The 19024-nt window shown below is 40.3% G+C and overlaps 1 protein-coding gene across 3 annotated transcripts in view; it reads right to left on the bottom strand.

Moving 5' to 3' along the window:
• Positions 1 to 4340: 4340 nt before the first annotated feature.
• Positions 4341 to 19024, bottom strand: part of bcl11bb (BCL11 transcription factor B b) — a 29976-nt gene continuing 15292 nt past the window's right edge. For all 3 annotated transcript variants that reach the window (XM_059499084.1, XM_059499085.1, XM_059499086.1), the window contains exon 3: positions 4341 to 8890. In XM_059499084.1, the coding sequence (XP_059355067.1) occupies positions 6924 to 8890 (1967 nt within the window). In that variant the 3' untranslated portion in view covers positions 4341 to 6923. The remainder of the gene's footprint in view (positions 8891 to 19024) is intronic.

The following is a 19024-nucleotide window of genomic DNA, read 5'->3' as shown; positions in this document are numbered from 1 at the left end:
CCTCTTAAAAGCCTTTTAATGAGGCAGAGTTCTTTAAGCCGAGGGACAAAGAGGACCCTCATGCGGGAAGATGTGCGCTCTTCTCCAGCCACCTGCCCAAACACAGGTGATTGCTTTATAAAGAACTCCTGTCAGCATGCACAATGGGAACACATCCTACAGACATGTTCACAATGACCTCTGGGCCCTCCAGACCCTTCCATTGATTCCCCAGCATGCACTTGAGAAACAAGAGGTCAAACTCCAGACAGCCCAGATTCTGCAGCATAGCCTGTTTTACTACATCTGTTCTAACTCTGTCTTCCTGTTTTGGAAAATGGTCAGTTGGATCTTGACTGCAGTGATTTGTGTGCTGCATTTCTCTTAAGGTGGCTCACAGTAGCATCAAGGTAGGCTTAATTTTGGAGATGTGGAAAAACTACAGAGGGTTTGGCAGCTTTGAATTTTATGGATGGCGTTAACCAAAGACAAAGAGGCTTATTCGATTTCTTTGACAGTCTGGAGGGTTTAAATGTTAACAGAAACGCAGCACAACCTGAAGCGTATGGGATCCTGCTGAAGCATTTGAGTGAAAGTATCTGTCTTCACTTACCGTATAACAAGCTCAGTGCTGAGCAGACACTTCTCAGGATGTCTTGCCATAAAACAAGACAGATATAAACGTCACTTGAATATGAGGAGCTAATTATTTGCTTGTAAAAGAAGAGCACATATTTATTCACGCAAGAATGGAAGGTCTCTGTCTAGAACCAGTTCTGTCATACCTAAATTGTATATGATACATTGTGTTTCTGATTTTTTTCAGACCGTGTTCAGTACATTGTGTGCAATTTTCCAGGAATTGTTTATGTGTGTGTGTGTGTGTGTGTGTGTGTGTGTGTGTGTGTGTGTATGATTTTCTGTCTTGTGGTTTGTTTCTTAATTATTTCCATAGATTCATGTTTAAAGTACATTATATGCATTTTACACTATTGTGTCAAAAGTATTAAGATTTTCATAATGCAATTTAGTTAAAAAATTTGCTACATTTTGTTTAAAACAATTTGCCAATAGGAAAGGAAATATAAACATAACACAAATTATCTGCCTTATTAAATTTCATAATGCAGCAAATTTATCTGCAAATTTATATTTTTTAGGGCAGCTTAATCTAGAAATGTCTTATTTGTACTTGTTTCTGCATATTTTAACCTTGAAAAAAATGACACTTATTCACATGCAGCATTGACACTGATTTATGGCATATCTGACCCATTTCCATTTTATTTGCGGTATCTTCCTTCCATTAAAATGCACTATGACTTGAAAGACCTGACCACTAAAACATGAGGAAGGCTAGAAGTTTATCCAACATTGAAAGCTGCAGAAGAGATCACAGATGCTCTCTGTGTCAAAATTCCTCCCGAGCCGCTGTGAACAGCGCAATCACCTAGTGATTAGCTTCAAACAGAGGAACGATACAGCTCTGAAAATAAAACAACAGACGAGGCTTGTGCACTGAAAGATGGCTGATCTTGTACTCTGTAATTAAGCCAGTCTGCACTTGATGAAAGCAAATTCGACTGGTGGGGCTGCAGTCACAGCCAGTTTGCTTTTACGACATAATAACTGTACAAATCAAATGAGAAGATTTCATATTTCACCGGGACATGCGCGGACTCCAGTGTCAACAATTACACTGACCCACACCCCCGAGGTAGAGAACAGGCAGTCTAAATCGTTCAGTAATTCACCTTTATTTGGGTGCTCCAGGGAGGTCTGACTACAAGAATCCAAATTACTGCAACTTGGAGAGAGTGGTGGCAATTATTCAGACCGTAGGTGTGGTTTTTTATTATATACAAGCTACGCTTCACTGTTTCCCCCATTCCAATGTGTCATCAAGTATCTCCAGAGCTTGTATCAGCACGACCTGAGCTCATATTTCATTTATACAAATGGAGTTGTTCTGCAGGGGAAAATTAATATTGGACTGTGCAGAATGGGTGTCAGCATGCCATCCAATACAATGGTGAATGAAACAACATAGTTTCACACCCTCACTCCCCTTTTCTTGGGTGACGTACATCCCACAAGCTTAGCAACTAAACAAAACAATGGCAGTTAACCATTTTAAAAGACTACATTTAGGTACTGTTAGTGAAAAACTAACTAGTGACAACACTAATTTAAGTCTAGTTTTCTTTAGCTTTTCCAGTAACAAGTTACGTTTAGCAGTTTAGCATGAAAACTTGCTACATCACTGGTCTGTCTGCAGTGTACTTTTACTCCCTATTCCAAATAGTTTTAGTGTTGAAATAGCAATTTGAAGTTAAGCTACTTTTTCTGTGGGTATGTTTGCTAAATTGAATGTGTTGTTAACAGTTTGTTTCTCAGCACTTTTAAAATAACCACAACCCTTATGCCTACCCTAAACCTAACCAGTAGTGTTTACAAAGTCAAATGTGTTTTGGCTCTAGAACACTCTTGACCCGTACCTGAGTGCTACACATTGCAATGCTATACCAGGCGAGCTAAAGAGCAAGTTTACTACAGTAAAGCATACATAAGAAGCTGTTTATGTGTACATACATATACATACATTTTTGTTTCGTTTTTCAGAAATGTACACAGGGTCATATATTTCCAAAGACCCTGAGTTGAGAACCTTTTTGTGCAAAGTGGATGTTGATGATGCTGAAGGTTCTACACAGATGCCAAAAAAATATTTATCTTTTATTGGTAGCTGCAAATGATTCTGCATGCTAGCCAAAATATTTAATACATACTGTAAACAGACAAGGGAGGGGAATATGTAGAACTTTGTGTCATCATACGACATTTCGGTGGCACGGCCTGCATCTTAAACTAGGACAGGAAGTAGGTATATATGGTCTTTAACACCGCAAACTCTTTGTTCCTTTAGGTCATATCTCTGCAGTGGACAGATTTTCAGAACCCACAGCTGCTGGATAGCCACAGCATAACCACACATCCGAGCATCTCTGTTTTATTAAGAAATTCTGTCCATTCCCTCTCATTCCCACGGCAAGCCAGCGGGAGCAGATTTTTCCTGGTTGCCGTCTTGTCTGCCTCATGGGCTCATCCTGCTCACAGGAGGCAGTTTGACTGGGCAGTGGTCAGGGGAATGGAGATTAGTAACTGGATAAATAGAGCAGGGGACTGCTGGGAAGACTCCCTGTCATCCGGTGGAAACCTAGGACTCTGCGGTCGCAAGGCATGGTCAAGACACAAGCCGCAACCCCTGCTGACACCCCGTTTGTTGCGACCGCTCTTCGTTCAGACCCCTCATTTGCCTGCCACTCTCTCTGTGTGCAACCAATTTGGATCCTAGTCATTTTGGACTGACAAATAAGGGGCTACTTCACCACCATAGAGAGATATGTCTCTTCCCATGGCAGTGAGACCTGCCATTAAAAACGCCCAAAAGGGACCTTAAATGGGGCACCATATCTGAACAATGACACCAGCTCATGTGAGGACATGGTCAGAGCTACTTGGCAGCTCACTGGTGCGGCTGGTCATAATTAGTGTCTGAAAAAAGTGAGACCTCGAGGGGAAACTGGTGCCATGAATGAGGCTCTGGGAATCTGACTTCTTAAGCTGCTGGGGGACGTGCTGGGATCGGGATGTTTGCGGGCAGAAGATGTCTCCCAGATGTCCGGCTCCATTGTAAACATATTCACCCCTCTTTCTTTAAAGGGACATTCACTACATGTTTCTTAAACTTCAAGGATGAACAAGACAACAGAGGATGAATGAACTATGGAGCAATTGTTTGTTTACAATATCTCTAGGTCAGACTGCTTTTAGCTCAGGGGTCTCTACATGAGTGGCTCTTTCAAGAAAACATCTATGCTGTGACTGGCCAAGTGTAAATGTTCTATGAAGAGGTTTTTTAAGTGCTTCCCCTCCCCAGCATGAAATGCTGTTGGAGTTACAAAAGACCCACCTGCCTAACAAAAGACAAGAAGGGATGAGACAAGATGAGAGAGGTCAAGAAAGGTCAGACAAGATTAGACTAAAGAGGAGGAAGGGCAGGTGCAGTGAAGATGGAGGTTTTACAAATTAGTGAAGTGCTCGGGTCAAAGGTCAATTGCAAATCAGCCCTGTTGTGCTTAACTTGCAAGTTTAAGTGGATTATAATGGAAAATTAGATATGCATTTAGACTTAATAAAAAAAATGTGTTTGCTGGTTGCTCAAGACTATATAATGGTACTGTATGATATAGTACTAACATGATTATGACTTTCATTCTCAGTGCAATCATATAACACAAACAAAACATTGACCTGGATGTAAAATAATTCACAAAAGATGATTTTCTTGTTTGTTTTCATTTTTATTTTTTTTATTTTTTTTACATCCTGCTGTGGATGGACTTAGCTAAATTATGAACAGATATAGTGACAAGACATTTGAATAGACTCACGATTTCATAATGGACTGCAAAATATAAAGATTTTTTTGCATCATTTCATAAAATGCCACTGAAATTACAAATACATTGAGTATTTAACAATGAACAAAACATACACGCGCATATATCCATAGAAATTTTCGGAAATACCTGCACCAAAAAAGGAGGGGAGGGAAAGAAACAAATGGAAAAAGGAGAAAACCCTGCTATGATATTCAATATCGTAGAAAAACAGAGGACAAAACATTTGTCGTATTTAAAACACATATACAGAAGAGCTCAGTATTCTTATACTTCAACACTGTAAACATCATTTAAAGACAGTGTCATAGTTATTCTTTTTTTTCATTCCAATTATCTGTTTTACCTCCACTGTCAATAATTCAACAAAAAAAAATCAGTAAAGAAATGGCTTAGTCATTTCTCAAACAAATCTATACGTTAAGATCTCCCCTTAAAAATGAAGCACATTTTACATTTCCCAAATAAATGAACAGTCATCCTTATGATTTGATCCCTCTTAATGAATTTGAATGATCCTGGTCAAGTTAGTTTGTTCATGGATTGCTTTTGTCTGCTGTATAGCAAAAATTTTAACTACATCAGAAAATAAAGGCTGAATATTAATTTGAGGCACATCCGTGTTGTCTGGTTATGTCTGTCTCTGAAAGCCATTGGTAGCACTTCAGTTCGACATTCTTTCTTGACTACAACACATTTCCTCTTGATTTTTCAAGTTATGGCCACTTCCTGTCATTTACGCAAAAAGTGGTTTGCCAGTTTGCTGAGTATCTGAAGTAGGTGATAAACTACACATCCATATTTAAAAAACATATATAATAATTATCACCCTTGTGCTGTACATTTCTTTATGATGTAATCTGCTGACTGATTTTGAGCGGGCAACATGTGCAGCCGTAGCTTTAAATCAACTCTCTATTCAAGTCAGAAATCAAATGTAAACTGTAAAAAGCCATGAACATAAATGGCAGGATGTTGTAAATAGCGAATACGCAGATAGAAAACAGTGGTGTATGTGGGGTGAAGGCGAGGGCTTTGGTGTAAATTTGAGCTGACGAAGTATGAAAGAAGAGAGGTTGAGGTGATTCAGTGTGTAGGAACAGAGTTTGTAATGAGGAAATCATTTAATCCTAGGATCCTTTAGAGGACAGGCAGTCACCAAGGGCTTCCAGAGAGCTCCGACACAATTCAGTAATTGCAGTTTCAACAACGCACAGGATGGTGCATATAATGCTGCTACAGCTTAATGATCTGCGTGTGCGTTTACTCAAATGATTTCTACAGGTTAGCACCTGTGCTTTTATATTGGTGTCCAAATAGCAGCTATTTGATGCTTTCATGATATATTTATTTGAGAATGGAGACATTCCTTTATTTTTTTTTTTACAGGAGTAAAAAAAAAAAACTCTGTATGAGTTTATGATACACATTTGATATGTAACAAGTTTATGGCTTCCCTTAACAAGTGAATCCAGGCTGAATTATTCAAGACTGCACAGTAAACATGTAATACCATTAACATATGAAAGGATTTGACCTTGTACAAGGTTTGGAAAGCATTCAAACATAACTAAGGGATAGATGAGGTTGAAATAAATGGCATGCATGTCAATTTGAGTGAATGCAAAGATTTTGATCTTTAAAAATAAAATCTGGGCTATAAGAAATGTCAGCCTAAAAATTCAACACTGGTGGCCTCAACAATGTTTATATACTGGAACCATAATAATGTAGGGGAAATATAGTCATTTTTGTTGTCATTTGCATGTTATCGTTCTCATAAATGTCATGTTTGATAAACTTTCATTTAGTTTCATCTCATTCATTTCAAAGGTTGTCAACAGAAAAGCATTCAGATGCAGTCAAACTGCCTTTCAGCTGCCTTAAAACATCCCTGGGTTCTTTGCCCCTTAAAACTGTTTCATATTTTATTGTCAAAGTGACATTCAGTGCTTTACATATGTCTACTGAATATAACCCATGGTGAGTGGGGCCATCGACAGTGACAACATGAAAACGTTCTCAGATTTTTAGAAGTTGACCTCTTCTTCAGAAATTACCCATTTGTTGCCTTTGAGGAAACTAGTTTATAACACAAAACTGGCTGAATGCCAAAATCTCAGTATTTGTCATATCATAAGATGGGGTGTAGAAATATAATTTTAGGAACTGAATGCATTAGAAACCCATCGATAATGTACCTGCACATGCCATGTATCATTACAAATAATCCAATAAATACAGAAATTATTGCACAGTAGAAAGGCTCCATGAATTCCAAATGGACTACTCCTCTGTTAGTTACTGGGATATACAAGAAGGGTTTTAGAACCACAGACAAGCATTTCCCTGTGTTCTTGATTCTCAGGTGGCAGTTTGTTTTCACTAAAAAATAAAATAAAAATCACTCCAAAAAAAATATATAGTCGAGAAAAAAGACTATCCAGCTAAACCCATAATGCAGTGCATTGGTAAGTGGTCTCAAGCTCTGTCAGCCTGCTCAAGTTTGACGTCATTGGTCAGCAGATGCTCTCCATGCCACTTCTTCATGTGTTTTTCCAGGGTGCTGTACACGCTAAAGGGCATGTGGCAAATATCACAGCGATACACCTCTTTGCCAAACAGCCCATGGGTCTTCATGTGCCGGGTAAGCTTGCTGCTCTGGGCACAAGCGTAGCTGCACAGATCACACTTGTAAGGCCTCTCACCTGTGTGGCTGCGCCGATGCACGGTCAGATTACTGCAGTTCTTGAACACCTTACCACAGTATTCACAGGTGTCACTCCGTCTGCTCTCCTTGGAGCTGGGTGGCCTCCCTGGCCCAGGACCTCGCAGATGGAGGTGAGGTGTACTGCTGCCACTTCGCCCTGACATCCCACCGCCTTCCAGGTTTTCCCCCGGAGGGGTGGAGAAACGCAGGCTGCCTGTCTCAGATGAAGAGTGCTCGGAAGAAGTGCCGAAAGGTGACTGCCTGGAGTCGTTAAACCCCTGGAAGGGCTCCCTTATGAAGTGGCGGGATGCAGCATAACCAGCAAGCAACTGAGAATATACATTTTCAGGGGATATGATGGGCACCTGTGGCAGCTCCACATCCTTCTCTACCTTGATCCTCTTAGCGGAAGACCCAGTGAGGCTGGAGCTGGAAATAGGCATTGGCTTCCGGTGGAACAACGCTGAGATGGAATCCTCCGGGCCACAGCCTCTGCCATTCACCATGGGCCCCCTGTCTCTGTCAGTCTCCCTGGGTGCTGAATCTGTGTGCATCTCCTTACATGCCCTGCTGCCCAGTGGCAGTCTCAAGTGATTGTCAAGGTTGTTGTATTGGCTTTCTGTCACTCTGTCAGTGGCCATTGGTTTCTCTTCTGGGGAAGGTCTTGGGCCATTCTCTCTATTTCTGCTCAACTCCGAGTCCATACTCAGGTTGGACTCAGGCCTGCTCCCATTTTGCTGTGGCTCCTCTTCTTCTTCCTCCTCCTCCTCCTCTTCTTCATCCTCTTCTTCTTCTTCCTCCTCCTCATTATCCAATCCCTCCCTCATGCCATTGTCCTCACTGTTCTTAAGCCCCTCTCCAGCTGAGTCTTGCCCTCCCTGCTCAGGTGAACTCCCCATGGAGCCTGATTTGTGCATGTGTGTCTTCATGTGACGCTTTAGCTTGCTGGCCTGCGAACATGCATGGTCACAGAGATGACACTTATAGGGTCTTTCGCCAGTGTGGCTACGTCTGTGCACAATCAAGTTGCTTTGGAACTTGAAAGTCTTGCCACAAAACTCACAGGACTTGGCTTTCCCAACATGATTTAACGGTGATGAGGAATTGCCTCTTGATGGAACTGATGGTGGCTGTGAGGGTGTGGTTAAAAAAGGTAGAGGTTTGGAACCATGCTGGAAAAGAGTGGGACTGAGAAGCCGATGCATGGGGGGCACACGGTTAGGTGAAAGAGGGGGAGTTGGACCACCATTATTGTTGCTGCCTGCCAATTCACGAAGGCGCTGAGAGAAGCCCATGGATGGTTCAATGCCCATGGGTGTCAGCCGCATCACACGCTCAAAAGCACTTGGATGCTGGGACAAGAGACCCATTTCCTCAGGGCAAAGGCGTTCGAGAGGATGTCGGGGTGGTGGAGGGCTTACAAAGGGCGGGGTAGATGGCAAGCGGGTTTCAATGTATCCAGGTGGTGGAGGATCTCGTAGCAGTGGGGCACCCATACGCAACAGTTGGAAAGGGTTGCTGCCATCACCCAGAAAGCTGGCTAGAGGGGAACGGGGCAGGGCATCAGCCCCCAGTGGTGGAGGAAGGGCCATGCGAGGGATAAGTGAGCAGCTAGTAGGGTGGGTGTCCAGGTAGATGCGTATCCCGTGGGTGTTCTGTGCATGCTGCAGCAAAAACCATGCGCTGGTAAAGGGTTGTTTACAAGTGGTGCAGATGTAACTGGAGGGCTCATCTTTTCCTGGAAGACACAAAACAAGTGTACGGAATTAATATATATACACATTAGCTATAAACGCTCTGATTTGGTGTGAGGGGAGGTTGAGATAACACACTTTAATAGCTTTCCATGTCATTTGCGCATCTGTTTGTTCTCTGTGATGGCTTTGAATGTAATCACAGCTAAGAGTCCTCTATGGTGAGGTTCATGGATCATTTCTGTTTAAAAATTAAACAGGCAACATGTAAAAGACATCACATTGTTCTGCGGCGACAGCCATTTTCTAAGATTGAATGAAAACTACATCACCCTAAGAGGGGAGACAAGAGCTCTCTGATAGCCTAGCGGGTTATCTACCATGCGGCAGGGCCGGCTGCTCTCTAAAGCTGTGTCAAAGAGAATCTGCCTATATGTGACTCACCCAGAATCTGAGTCACACTAGGGGGTTAGTGAGAGCAGAGAAGCTCCCTGAGGGCTGGAGCCTAATGCAGATGGCAGGTATCGCCCACAGGCCACATTGCATTGTACTAATGCTAATGTCAGCAAGTCTCCCCGTTCAACACCCCAACACCCCCACCCTTCACTTTTTCCATATGGGGATAATTCCTTGGCAAAAGAAAGAGAATGAGAGGATTAAGAAAGAAAGAAAATGAAAGGGAATCATGTTGTCAGGTCCATACACTGACATAGTCAGGTGCACAGTTAGCTATTGACAAATTTACATTTGTGTGATATATGATATTTTCAGTGAAATACACTTTGCAAATACATGCCAATGCAGTCAGGTGCATGATTTCACATTGAAGAAAAAAGTTATGAATATTAACCATTTTTGTTCGTAGTATTATATTGCCTAAAAAAAGTGAAGGACACTGAAAGTGGAAGTGGTTGTGTATGGCAGGTCCACAGCCTGTGTTTGGCTGGCCTTTTAATGGATGGATTTTAGATGCTAAGAGAGTTACAGAGAGGAGACTGAGGGGACATGAGAAAAGAAGTGGCAGAGATGACTAGATTACCAGGAAAGGAGCCAAAGTCAGGATAAAATCAACAATGGACATATTCTACAACCAACTCTAGTTCCAAAAAAGCCATATTAATGTCCCATATTCTTTTGATGGCAGTACAGGACTCAGCATAATGTGGAATGGACAAAAAGTGTGCAATAGAGCATTTGTGTGTGTGCTCTCGCACTCTTACATTACTGTGTGCTTGAGCTATTGCAATTTGCATCCTATCACATCATACAAAAAACACCATATGTTACTAAGGGACCGTGTCAGCTAACAGACAAGCAGACTTAATGAGGACCAAAGACAAATTTCATCAACTTTCCAAACAAGCCAGAACGAGGGAGAAAAACCCATAGTGAATAAGTTAAGATATGCTAATGACCCATCAGAGATCCATGTCTTGTGACAGCAGCTTGTGTGGCATGATGGTGTGAAATTACCCATCAGGCACCTCAGGAGCACAAATCTGCATCTGATCATGGTCCATTGGGTCCTACTGTGTGTGTGTTTGTGTGTGTGTGTGTGTGTGCGTGTGTGTGTCACACTACAGAGGCCTGGGAGGACCATGTCACAGCAAAGAGCTCCAGCCAATAAAAGTGCTCATTATGGAATCATCGCTGTTCGCTCTGTGATTCAATTTGCAGTAATTACAGCGGTCCGCATCCATGAAACCGTTCGCTGCGGGCCGCAGAGGTCAACTGCCAGTTAACAGAGTGTCTTTTCTCCTCTCAGTGTATTCAATTGCAAGAGCCTAATAGCCTAATTTTCTTCCCTCTTGCACTTCAATAAATATTGCTGGGATTACAGGTTAAACAGCTAAATTGAGTTGTGGCTTTTATATTGCAGAGCTGGGTGTTGGTGTGCATGGTGCTAACAACTCTGCAGCAGCGTCCTCATTGCATTAAACAGTACTAGGATGTCTGTGTGCATGTCTTTGTAAGTGTGTGTGTATAGGAAATGTGATTAATGACACACGAGCGTGTGCACGCAGAGAGGGTCTTACACTAAACTTATCCACCCTCTTGGGTTTAGTATTACAAAACCTCACGGCCAATTAGTCCATCCTCAGGGACCTCCAACCTGGGCTTAGATATGTTGATTTCAACATTTTGTGGCAATTAATTTCCTTTTAACAGAATGAATGCAGTGACAGAGGAGTGAGGAGGAGGGGCTGAAGGGTGTTTTTTAATTATCTGTGAACAAATCTGGCAGACTTGCAAGCACTGCTGTTTCACAAGGGAAACAACATTAGCGTTAGCTACTGCTGTCTCCGGCATTACTCGAGCATGAACCAATCACTTACTGAAGCTGGACTAATGGAATAGTCATGTGATGATGTGTGAACGTGATGCTGAAACTCGTTTGATGTTGTCACAATGCAAAGACATACAGTATGTGTGTGTGCGATAATGTGCAGCTCATTTGGTAATGTCGCAATGCAAGGACATATGAGCATGTGCGAATGTGTGAAACTGGTTTGATGATGCCACAATGCAAATATATGCATGTGTGGAAATGTGTGAAACTCCTTTCGTTATGTTACGATTAAAAAATATATGTGGGAAAATGTGTGCAACAATTTTGATGGTCACATCGCAATGATGTGAACGTATGAATGTGTGCAACGTATTGTCACAATGCAAAGATGTGTGCAATGTGTCCAACTCATTTCATGATGTGAGTGTGTGCAAATGTATAAAACTTGTGACAATGCAAAGGCATCTATGCATGTGCAAATCTGTGCAACACATTTTGTAAAAATATCGTGTAGACAAGGGCATGTGCGCATGCAATGCATGCAACTTGTTTGATGACATGAGCATGAACAAATGTGTGAAACCCATTTGGTAATCATATCACAAAGACAAGTGCATGTGCGAATGCATTTAAGTTGTTCTAAGATGTCACAACGAAAGAACATATGAGCATGTGAAATTTGTAAAACTAGTGTCAAAGCAAGGTATTATATGAGTGTGCAAATGCATGCACAATGTGTGCAACACATGATATCGCAAAGACAAGTGCATGTGCGAATGTGTGCAATTTGAGCATGTGCAAATACACAGAACTTGTCACAAGTCAAGAGCATCTACAGTATGTGTATGTAAAAACAACTGCATGAAACATGCATGAAGCTTGCTTGATAATGTCACAGTGTAAGGATTTACATGTGCATGCAAATGCATACAATTTATACGATAATGTCACACTTCTATAATTGCAGTGGAACAACATATGTGCATGTGTGTACAACTCGGGCATGGCAGTCTAACAGCTCTGCCCCTCAAACCCACTACATTCTTAGCTGTTGAAAGCCACAGCAGTGGATTTGCATAGAAAACAAAGGACGAGGTGATGCCATGGGGACTACAACTCCCCTCCGAAACCAACCCCCCCCCCCCCCCACGTCCCCTCTGTGCACCTGTCACAAGCCAGGCTGACACCTCATACCGCAGTAACGCGGGCCCTCGTTAGCATGCCTGTGATCTGGGGCTCCCAGGGGCTTGTGGGGCCTCACCTCGCATCTCTGATGTCTTGTTTGTGATGATCGTGGCTAATCAGGGGGCCAGACCACTATGCTAATGAGAAACACAGAGGTGCAGCATTCTGTGTAGTGCAACTCTGCTGCTGTGCTACCAACCCACTCTAGGGGATCGGTGATGTGATTTAGATGTGTGTGAGGGTGAGGGTGTGAGGGAGATAAACAATTTCTGTCCTGCTATGGAAAGAGTACCATAGAATAGTACCATCATTTGTCATTTTTTAACAAACTTTTGAAGTATTTCAGATTTTTTAAGTCAATTTAAGTTAACTGTGCTATTTCTATGCCTCTAGTGGTACCAAATGGAACTGCAAAGTAATGACTGCTTTCCGACAGGTTTTCTGTACACTATACCTGTCTGTCATTAAATGGTTAGACAGATGGCCCCGCCTCAAGCTCATGCCATTGGTTAAATCATAGTTACTATGTAGTGTTGGATAGGATGGTCAAAACAAACATGCTTTGATGATGCCATAGTTTATACTTTCTACATTTCTCTTGCAGACTGACTCCATACATGTTAAGATTTAGGAATTTGAACACCTAAAAATGACATAATACAACTTTAAATTTTACAGATGTTTGACTGTCTGTCCTTTCTTTACTGTTTCTCTGTGTCTGTCTGGATTTCTCTCAGTCCTCATGATAGATGTGACTGTCCAGTGATAGAGCTGTGAGCCTTGACAGACCATAATATTGTCTTTGATAAATGATTATGACAATGAAATAAATGATTCTAGCAGGAAGATGATGAGTGGAAATCTAGACCACATGCTGGAGCCAAAACCACCACACCAGTTTCCTGAGGGGAGTCTGATATTTTCATGTAAAATTCCAGAGCCTGCAGTGAAGTGTGAAAATATATAGAGAAATATAATTGTATTTTATATTAAAGCTGCAGTCCATAGGTTTTTGTTTAAAAATTATCCGAAATCATTATTTGAGCAAGTACATGTAGATAACCAGCCATTGTTCAAAACTATCACCTTACTTTAGCCTGATTCACAACGGTTAGCTTATAATATTGTTATGTGTCATTATGTCACCGCTCTAAACATAAATAAGTTGTCCCAGCTAGTAGACTATCGCATGTGAGGATCCTGCAGGTGACAGATCGTTTATAGCCTTTTTCTCACAGCAGCCAGAATAATTAAATGTATTATTGTGATGGCAGATCCAGAAAGTAATATGTGTTTATGAGACACATGTGAATGAAATGAAATTATATTCCAGTTATAAATGTGCTTCTGATTTCAGATAGCCTGGGATTACAAAGATTTGTATTTTATAGAAAACCAGTTGCATAATTTGCTTTTTGGGTTAAAATTATTTCTTAACATAAAATTCGAAGAGTATTACAATTAGATTAGACTTTGCAGGAATTGAAATCTACACACTAATACACATTCCTACTCATAGTCAACAATACTGAAGTTGTTACCATTAATCATTTGAGAATAAAGTATAACAGTAATAAGAATTTTAATGGTTTGATGTGATATGAGCTAATCGATCTTTGGATTTAATCACCACCGGTAGCAAGATTTATTGTAATGCTTGGCAGTATACAGTGAAAATTCTTATTTGGTCATAATCCAAGACATAGGCTAGAATCTGTGATTGCGAAGTAGAATAAATATCCACACCAGTACGGTGACTGACTGCCAGTCTGCCACACATACTTTTCAGAAAACTAGATTCATCCGTGCTGGCGCTGTGCCGACTCACAACCCACACAAGATAGATAATTCTGCTGGCAACTGCAATTCCTGGTTTTTAAACAGAGATGGCGACAAAGAGGCTAAACCTATGGACTGCAGCTTTAATAAATACCCCATTGGCAAAAATTAATGCCCAGAAAGGTTCATGCTCAAAACATTTTCAATGAGCTTAGAGTAATGAGCTAAAAAATATCAATATTCCCTGAAAACATGATATTAACTTACATTAAGTTACTAATTTTGATACGCAAGTAAATTCATTTTAGGTATAGTTATTTTATAAAACAAAACAAACACACTGATTGAGAAAATAGGGCCTTTCGCACCGCTTTAGTTCCAGAACTAAACGGACAGTACTAAAGTACTGGGATGATTATTATATAACTATTTCCCAGTACCATTTAAAGGGTTGCATTCGCACCGACAGTGTGTACTAGGAAGTGATGTAAACCGGGCAACAGCGATGTCACTTGTGCGCACAGTTCAACAACGTTAACAAAGAACAACGTTAACAACAGGAGGACGGAGGACGCTGTGATCGGAGCTGTGTTTTTGTCTTAGGGTTTCACCATAATGGACATGGAATGTCAATGTATACGTAAAGCGATTGAAAGAACGGAAAGGAAGACTAAGAAAATTTGCAGTGCTACATTTGCTACAAGTGCCTGCACTTCAGCGTCCGCCAATGTATTGCTGTTCATCATACTTGCGAAATAAGTTGACACAATGTTTACAGTATATTTATACAGCGTTTTAAATCATAGCGGGTGAGGGCGTTTTCGAACGCATCTGGCCAATCAATGTATACTTACGTCATGTGTAGTACCAGTTGTGTTGGTTAGACCCTGCTCTGGAGTAGGAGCTAATTTGGTTCTCAAAAAAGGCAGTCCGGTACTAAAACCGCACCCAGTTCCGGCGGTGCGAAAACAGCCAAAAGTGGAAAGTTCTACAATTAGTTCTGGTACTATGAAAAGGTTCCTGTGGTACGAAAGGCCTTAATGATTTTTGTGGTGCAAATGTTTGTTGGCTTAATAAGACACCAAGCTTAATAATCACGAGCCAGGTGTGTAGTGTAAAAGCCTTGCTATGGCAATACTGAACTGACTAATAATTTATCAGTTTCACTGTAGTCCTTTTTTACCCATTATCCTCTTATAGTTCACTGCTCTGGTGAATTAGAGTTATCTGTGATTCCTGGAAATAATGAGGACAGACAACTGTATATGACAAGACTCCCATTCTACAGTGGAAAAACTTTGTGTGTAAAGAAGCCATATGAAGCCCTGAATAGTGGTTATGGCAGGCACACACTCATTCATACACACATGGCTGTCTCTTGTCTAAGTGAAAGCAGGCCTGGTGCAGTAACCATTCCAATCTGTCTCCATCTGCAGGAACACAGAGGAGGGACATCACAAACTGCCTTTAAAAGAGAAGCAACTGCGCTCTCACTGCACACACACATATTGCTTATCGATGCATATTGAAGCATATTGATGCATGTACACACAAAAGACACAGCCACGCTTAAACAAACAAACTCATATTTTCTCAGCCACTGTCACAAACAAACAAAGAAAACATCTAGATCCCAGTAAAAATTAATTCATAGACACAAAATCCTTATTTACCTGTTCGGGTTAAAGGGCCTTAATTTCTAGGAGTCTGCACTGTACTGCAGAGAGAAAAAAATATTTTCCTAATCCCAATTTTTTTTTCTTGTTTTCCAGTAAAAATATGTAAACATTACTTTTAAAGTAAATTCACGTTATTTAAATGTATTAAGGATCCATTTGCACTGATTTGACAGTCCCCTGGTGCTTATACTGACACCCAATGGTGTGGATGCAAGCAAAAATCTTTTAGCTATCAATGCCATAGTAGAAATTTAAAGCAATCACATTGTAGAAGAGATAAAGCAAGTATTCAGCAGGACAAAAATGGCAGTCCTGATGAGGCTTGGTAAAAATAATGTGAGAAAAAGCCAGTCATTTCAGTGTAACTCAGCGTGGTGAAGTGTTCCACTTGACTCTGGTTTTGAAATTATTTCCCTATGTGAATTTTGCAGCACGACCAATGGCAAGCCTCTTGGTTCATCAATTACCTCTATGTGGGCGGAGCTTTGTAACAAGATCCACAATGGATGAGGCGCTTGTTCTGGCAGTTTCTACTTCGTTTTGTATTACACTTCACTTCAATATAATTAAATGATCCATTAAAAAAAACTGTTTGGAGAGCAATTATAGCTTTTTTTCATTGGCATTATTCTTATATCGGTCATTGTATTCTGTCACATCCGGTCCTGTTATATTTTACCTGTGAATTTTGCAGGACACTTGAAAAAAAAACTGCAAAACAAGAGAAAAGACACTTAATAAAACCATTTTTACCAGCATGAGCCTCCCGTCCTATACATCAGACTTCTACTTCCTCCTGCATGCTCACTACCTGTCTCATGAAGAAACAGGCCAGCCAAGGGTAGCATAACCGTCTAAATGAAAACACATGCCAACCTAGAGTGCCCTGTCATCATCTGATACTGCCAGAGCGAAGACGTCCTACGGTGCAGACGGGAAAGGACAGTGAAAAACAACTGGAAAGACTTCTCTGTCAGTAAGAGCTATGACTCTTGGCTCGGTGAGACCAGAGAGAAGTGCATTAGCACAACATTTTGTGGCAATGCAACTAGTCTGAATCATAGCCTGGAGCGTGCGTCACTGTGTTAAGATCTGGCGTGAAAAAGCCTTAAAGAAGAGCTGCAGGAACTTGATGGATGACACTGGTGCTAGCGGCTGAAGGGAGACGTGGAAAAGCCAGCGGGGTGGAGTGAAAAAAGCAAATAGGGGGACATTGAGGGACCAGTTCAAAGCAAACATTGTTCCATGTCATCGCAATCATACCCTGGATCACAATCAATTCTCTCATCCGCATATCCAGCAGTAACTGATAATAGCTTGACATGAGACGAAATTAAAATAATCTTGCGTTAAGTTTTAAGTTTTACCCTTTAGATTATTTCATTTTTATGTTACAAGACACAAAGATCGATAGACAAAAATAACAATTAACATACTCATTCATCTCTGTTTGGCTGGTGCAGGATGTGCACAGAAGTGCACAGTTTGAATGGGGGTAAAAAAAAAGAAAAAAAGCAAAAGAAAAACCTTTTCCCTTTAAATTAAGTTTATTTTTATTACCCCATTGGCAGATTTTTTTCTCCTTCTTATTGTTTCAAACATAAACTCTATGTTTCAGAAAGCAAGACTTTATATTTTAAGTAATTTTGGTACTCAAGTAAATGTATTTAGATTTTAGATGTTTGTGCTGGAGGTAACAATTTAGTTTAGGGACCAACTCTCACTATTAAATACTTTCTTATTAGCATGCACATTATTAGCATATTGGCTGATCATTAGTACATATAAAGCACATATTAATGACCTATTCTGCATGACCATATTTTAGATCCCTTAATCCTACCCTATACTTAAATGTATCAACTACCTTACTATTAAGCAGTAATTAGGAGTTTATTGAGGCAAAAGTCGTAATTAATAGTGAGAATTGCTTCCCAAACTAAAGTGTGACCATACTGGAAAATAAGACACAAATACTTAGATGTGTAATTACTCTGGAGCCACAGGAAAATGGTGTCCAGACTGTGCTGATTGGCGGATGCCATTGCATTTCATCAGAATACACGGCTACTTTTGATTGGATGTCAATGGATAAAGATGTTTTTGGCAGCAGAATAAAGTAGTTACACTATTTACCATCAGGGGCTAACTGAACATTGCTAAGCCTGACTTCTTACATGTGTGTGAGCAGGGGAAGCAAAAAACTATAAAGAACTATCCCGTATGTGAAATAATTGCCCTGGTATTTTTTGGATAACGTTTATTATAATGGTCCCCAGCTGGGCCCAGGCTTCGATACCCATTTAAAGCTCACTGTAAAAATCCCCAGGCCCTAGCGCGGTTTCCAAAACAATCAGAGCCCTGTAAAACAGCTCCTTAGATGCCTTATGTGCGCTGGATCTGTGACATATGCCAGTCATGTGAATGGGTTTCACTTCTGTTGCACTCAGCAGGACCAATGCTGCAGCACTCTGACTGGTGCGAAGATCAATGAATACCCATAATCCTTGGCACAGGTACAGGTGACCGCAAACTCAGATGTAAAATCAAAAGCATGTAGTCTAAGGTTAAAGGTTAGGATGCATACTATGCATTCTAAATAAGCAAGCTTAGAATTAGCATGTGCCTGGATTATGTTTCATGATGTGACAGTGTGTCCTAGTATTCTTTTAATTTATCGCTATAAGCCAGTATAAGATATTTAGTTGGTTTATTTTGGATATTTAATTGATTTTATGCTGTGATCAGAATGTACATTTAACATAATACATTATAAATATATATGAACAGTATTTCGATCATCTAGCAGCAATTTCAAGAAATAGCACTAGATTATCCCAAATTCAACCTATTCAGAAGCACTATATCTTAAAAAGCACTCTCTTTTTAATCTTTTTAACATTTTAATTATGCTTTTTTTTAAATACATATTTTAATACAAACTTATTTTAATAATACATATAAGTTCTTATATCTTTGTACAATGGAAAAACATTCCAAATGAATACTTTGTACTACAAACTACAGTATCTTCTATTTTTAAATACTATGTTTAAACATTATTATACGTTTTTTTATACTTTTTATAACATGCATCAACACTAAAATAAATTATAATGCAGTAAGTTCTAATTTTCACATTGAAAAAGAAATACTTTCTCTTTTTATCTCAGGACAAATGTTCAAAATTGTAGTATGTGTATTATAATTCTTATTTATACTTAATACCACATGTTTATCCAACC

This window comes from Carassius carassius, chromosome 18 (assembly GCF_963082965.1).
Source record: "Carassius carassius chromosome 18, fCarCar2.1, whole genome shotgun sequence".
Lineage (NCBI taxonomy): Eukaryota > Metazoa > Chordata > Actinopteri > Cypriniformes > Cyprinidae > Carassius > Carassius carassius.
Note: the sequence above shows the minus strand (reverse complement) of the source record. Positions and strands in the feature narration are given on the sequence as shown.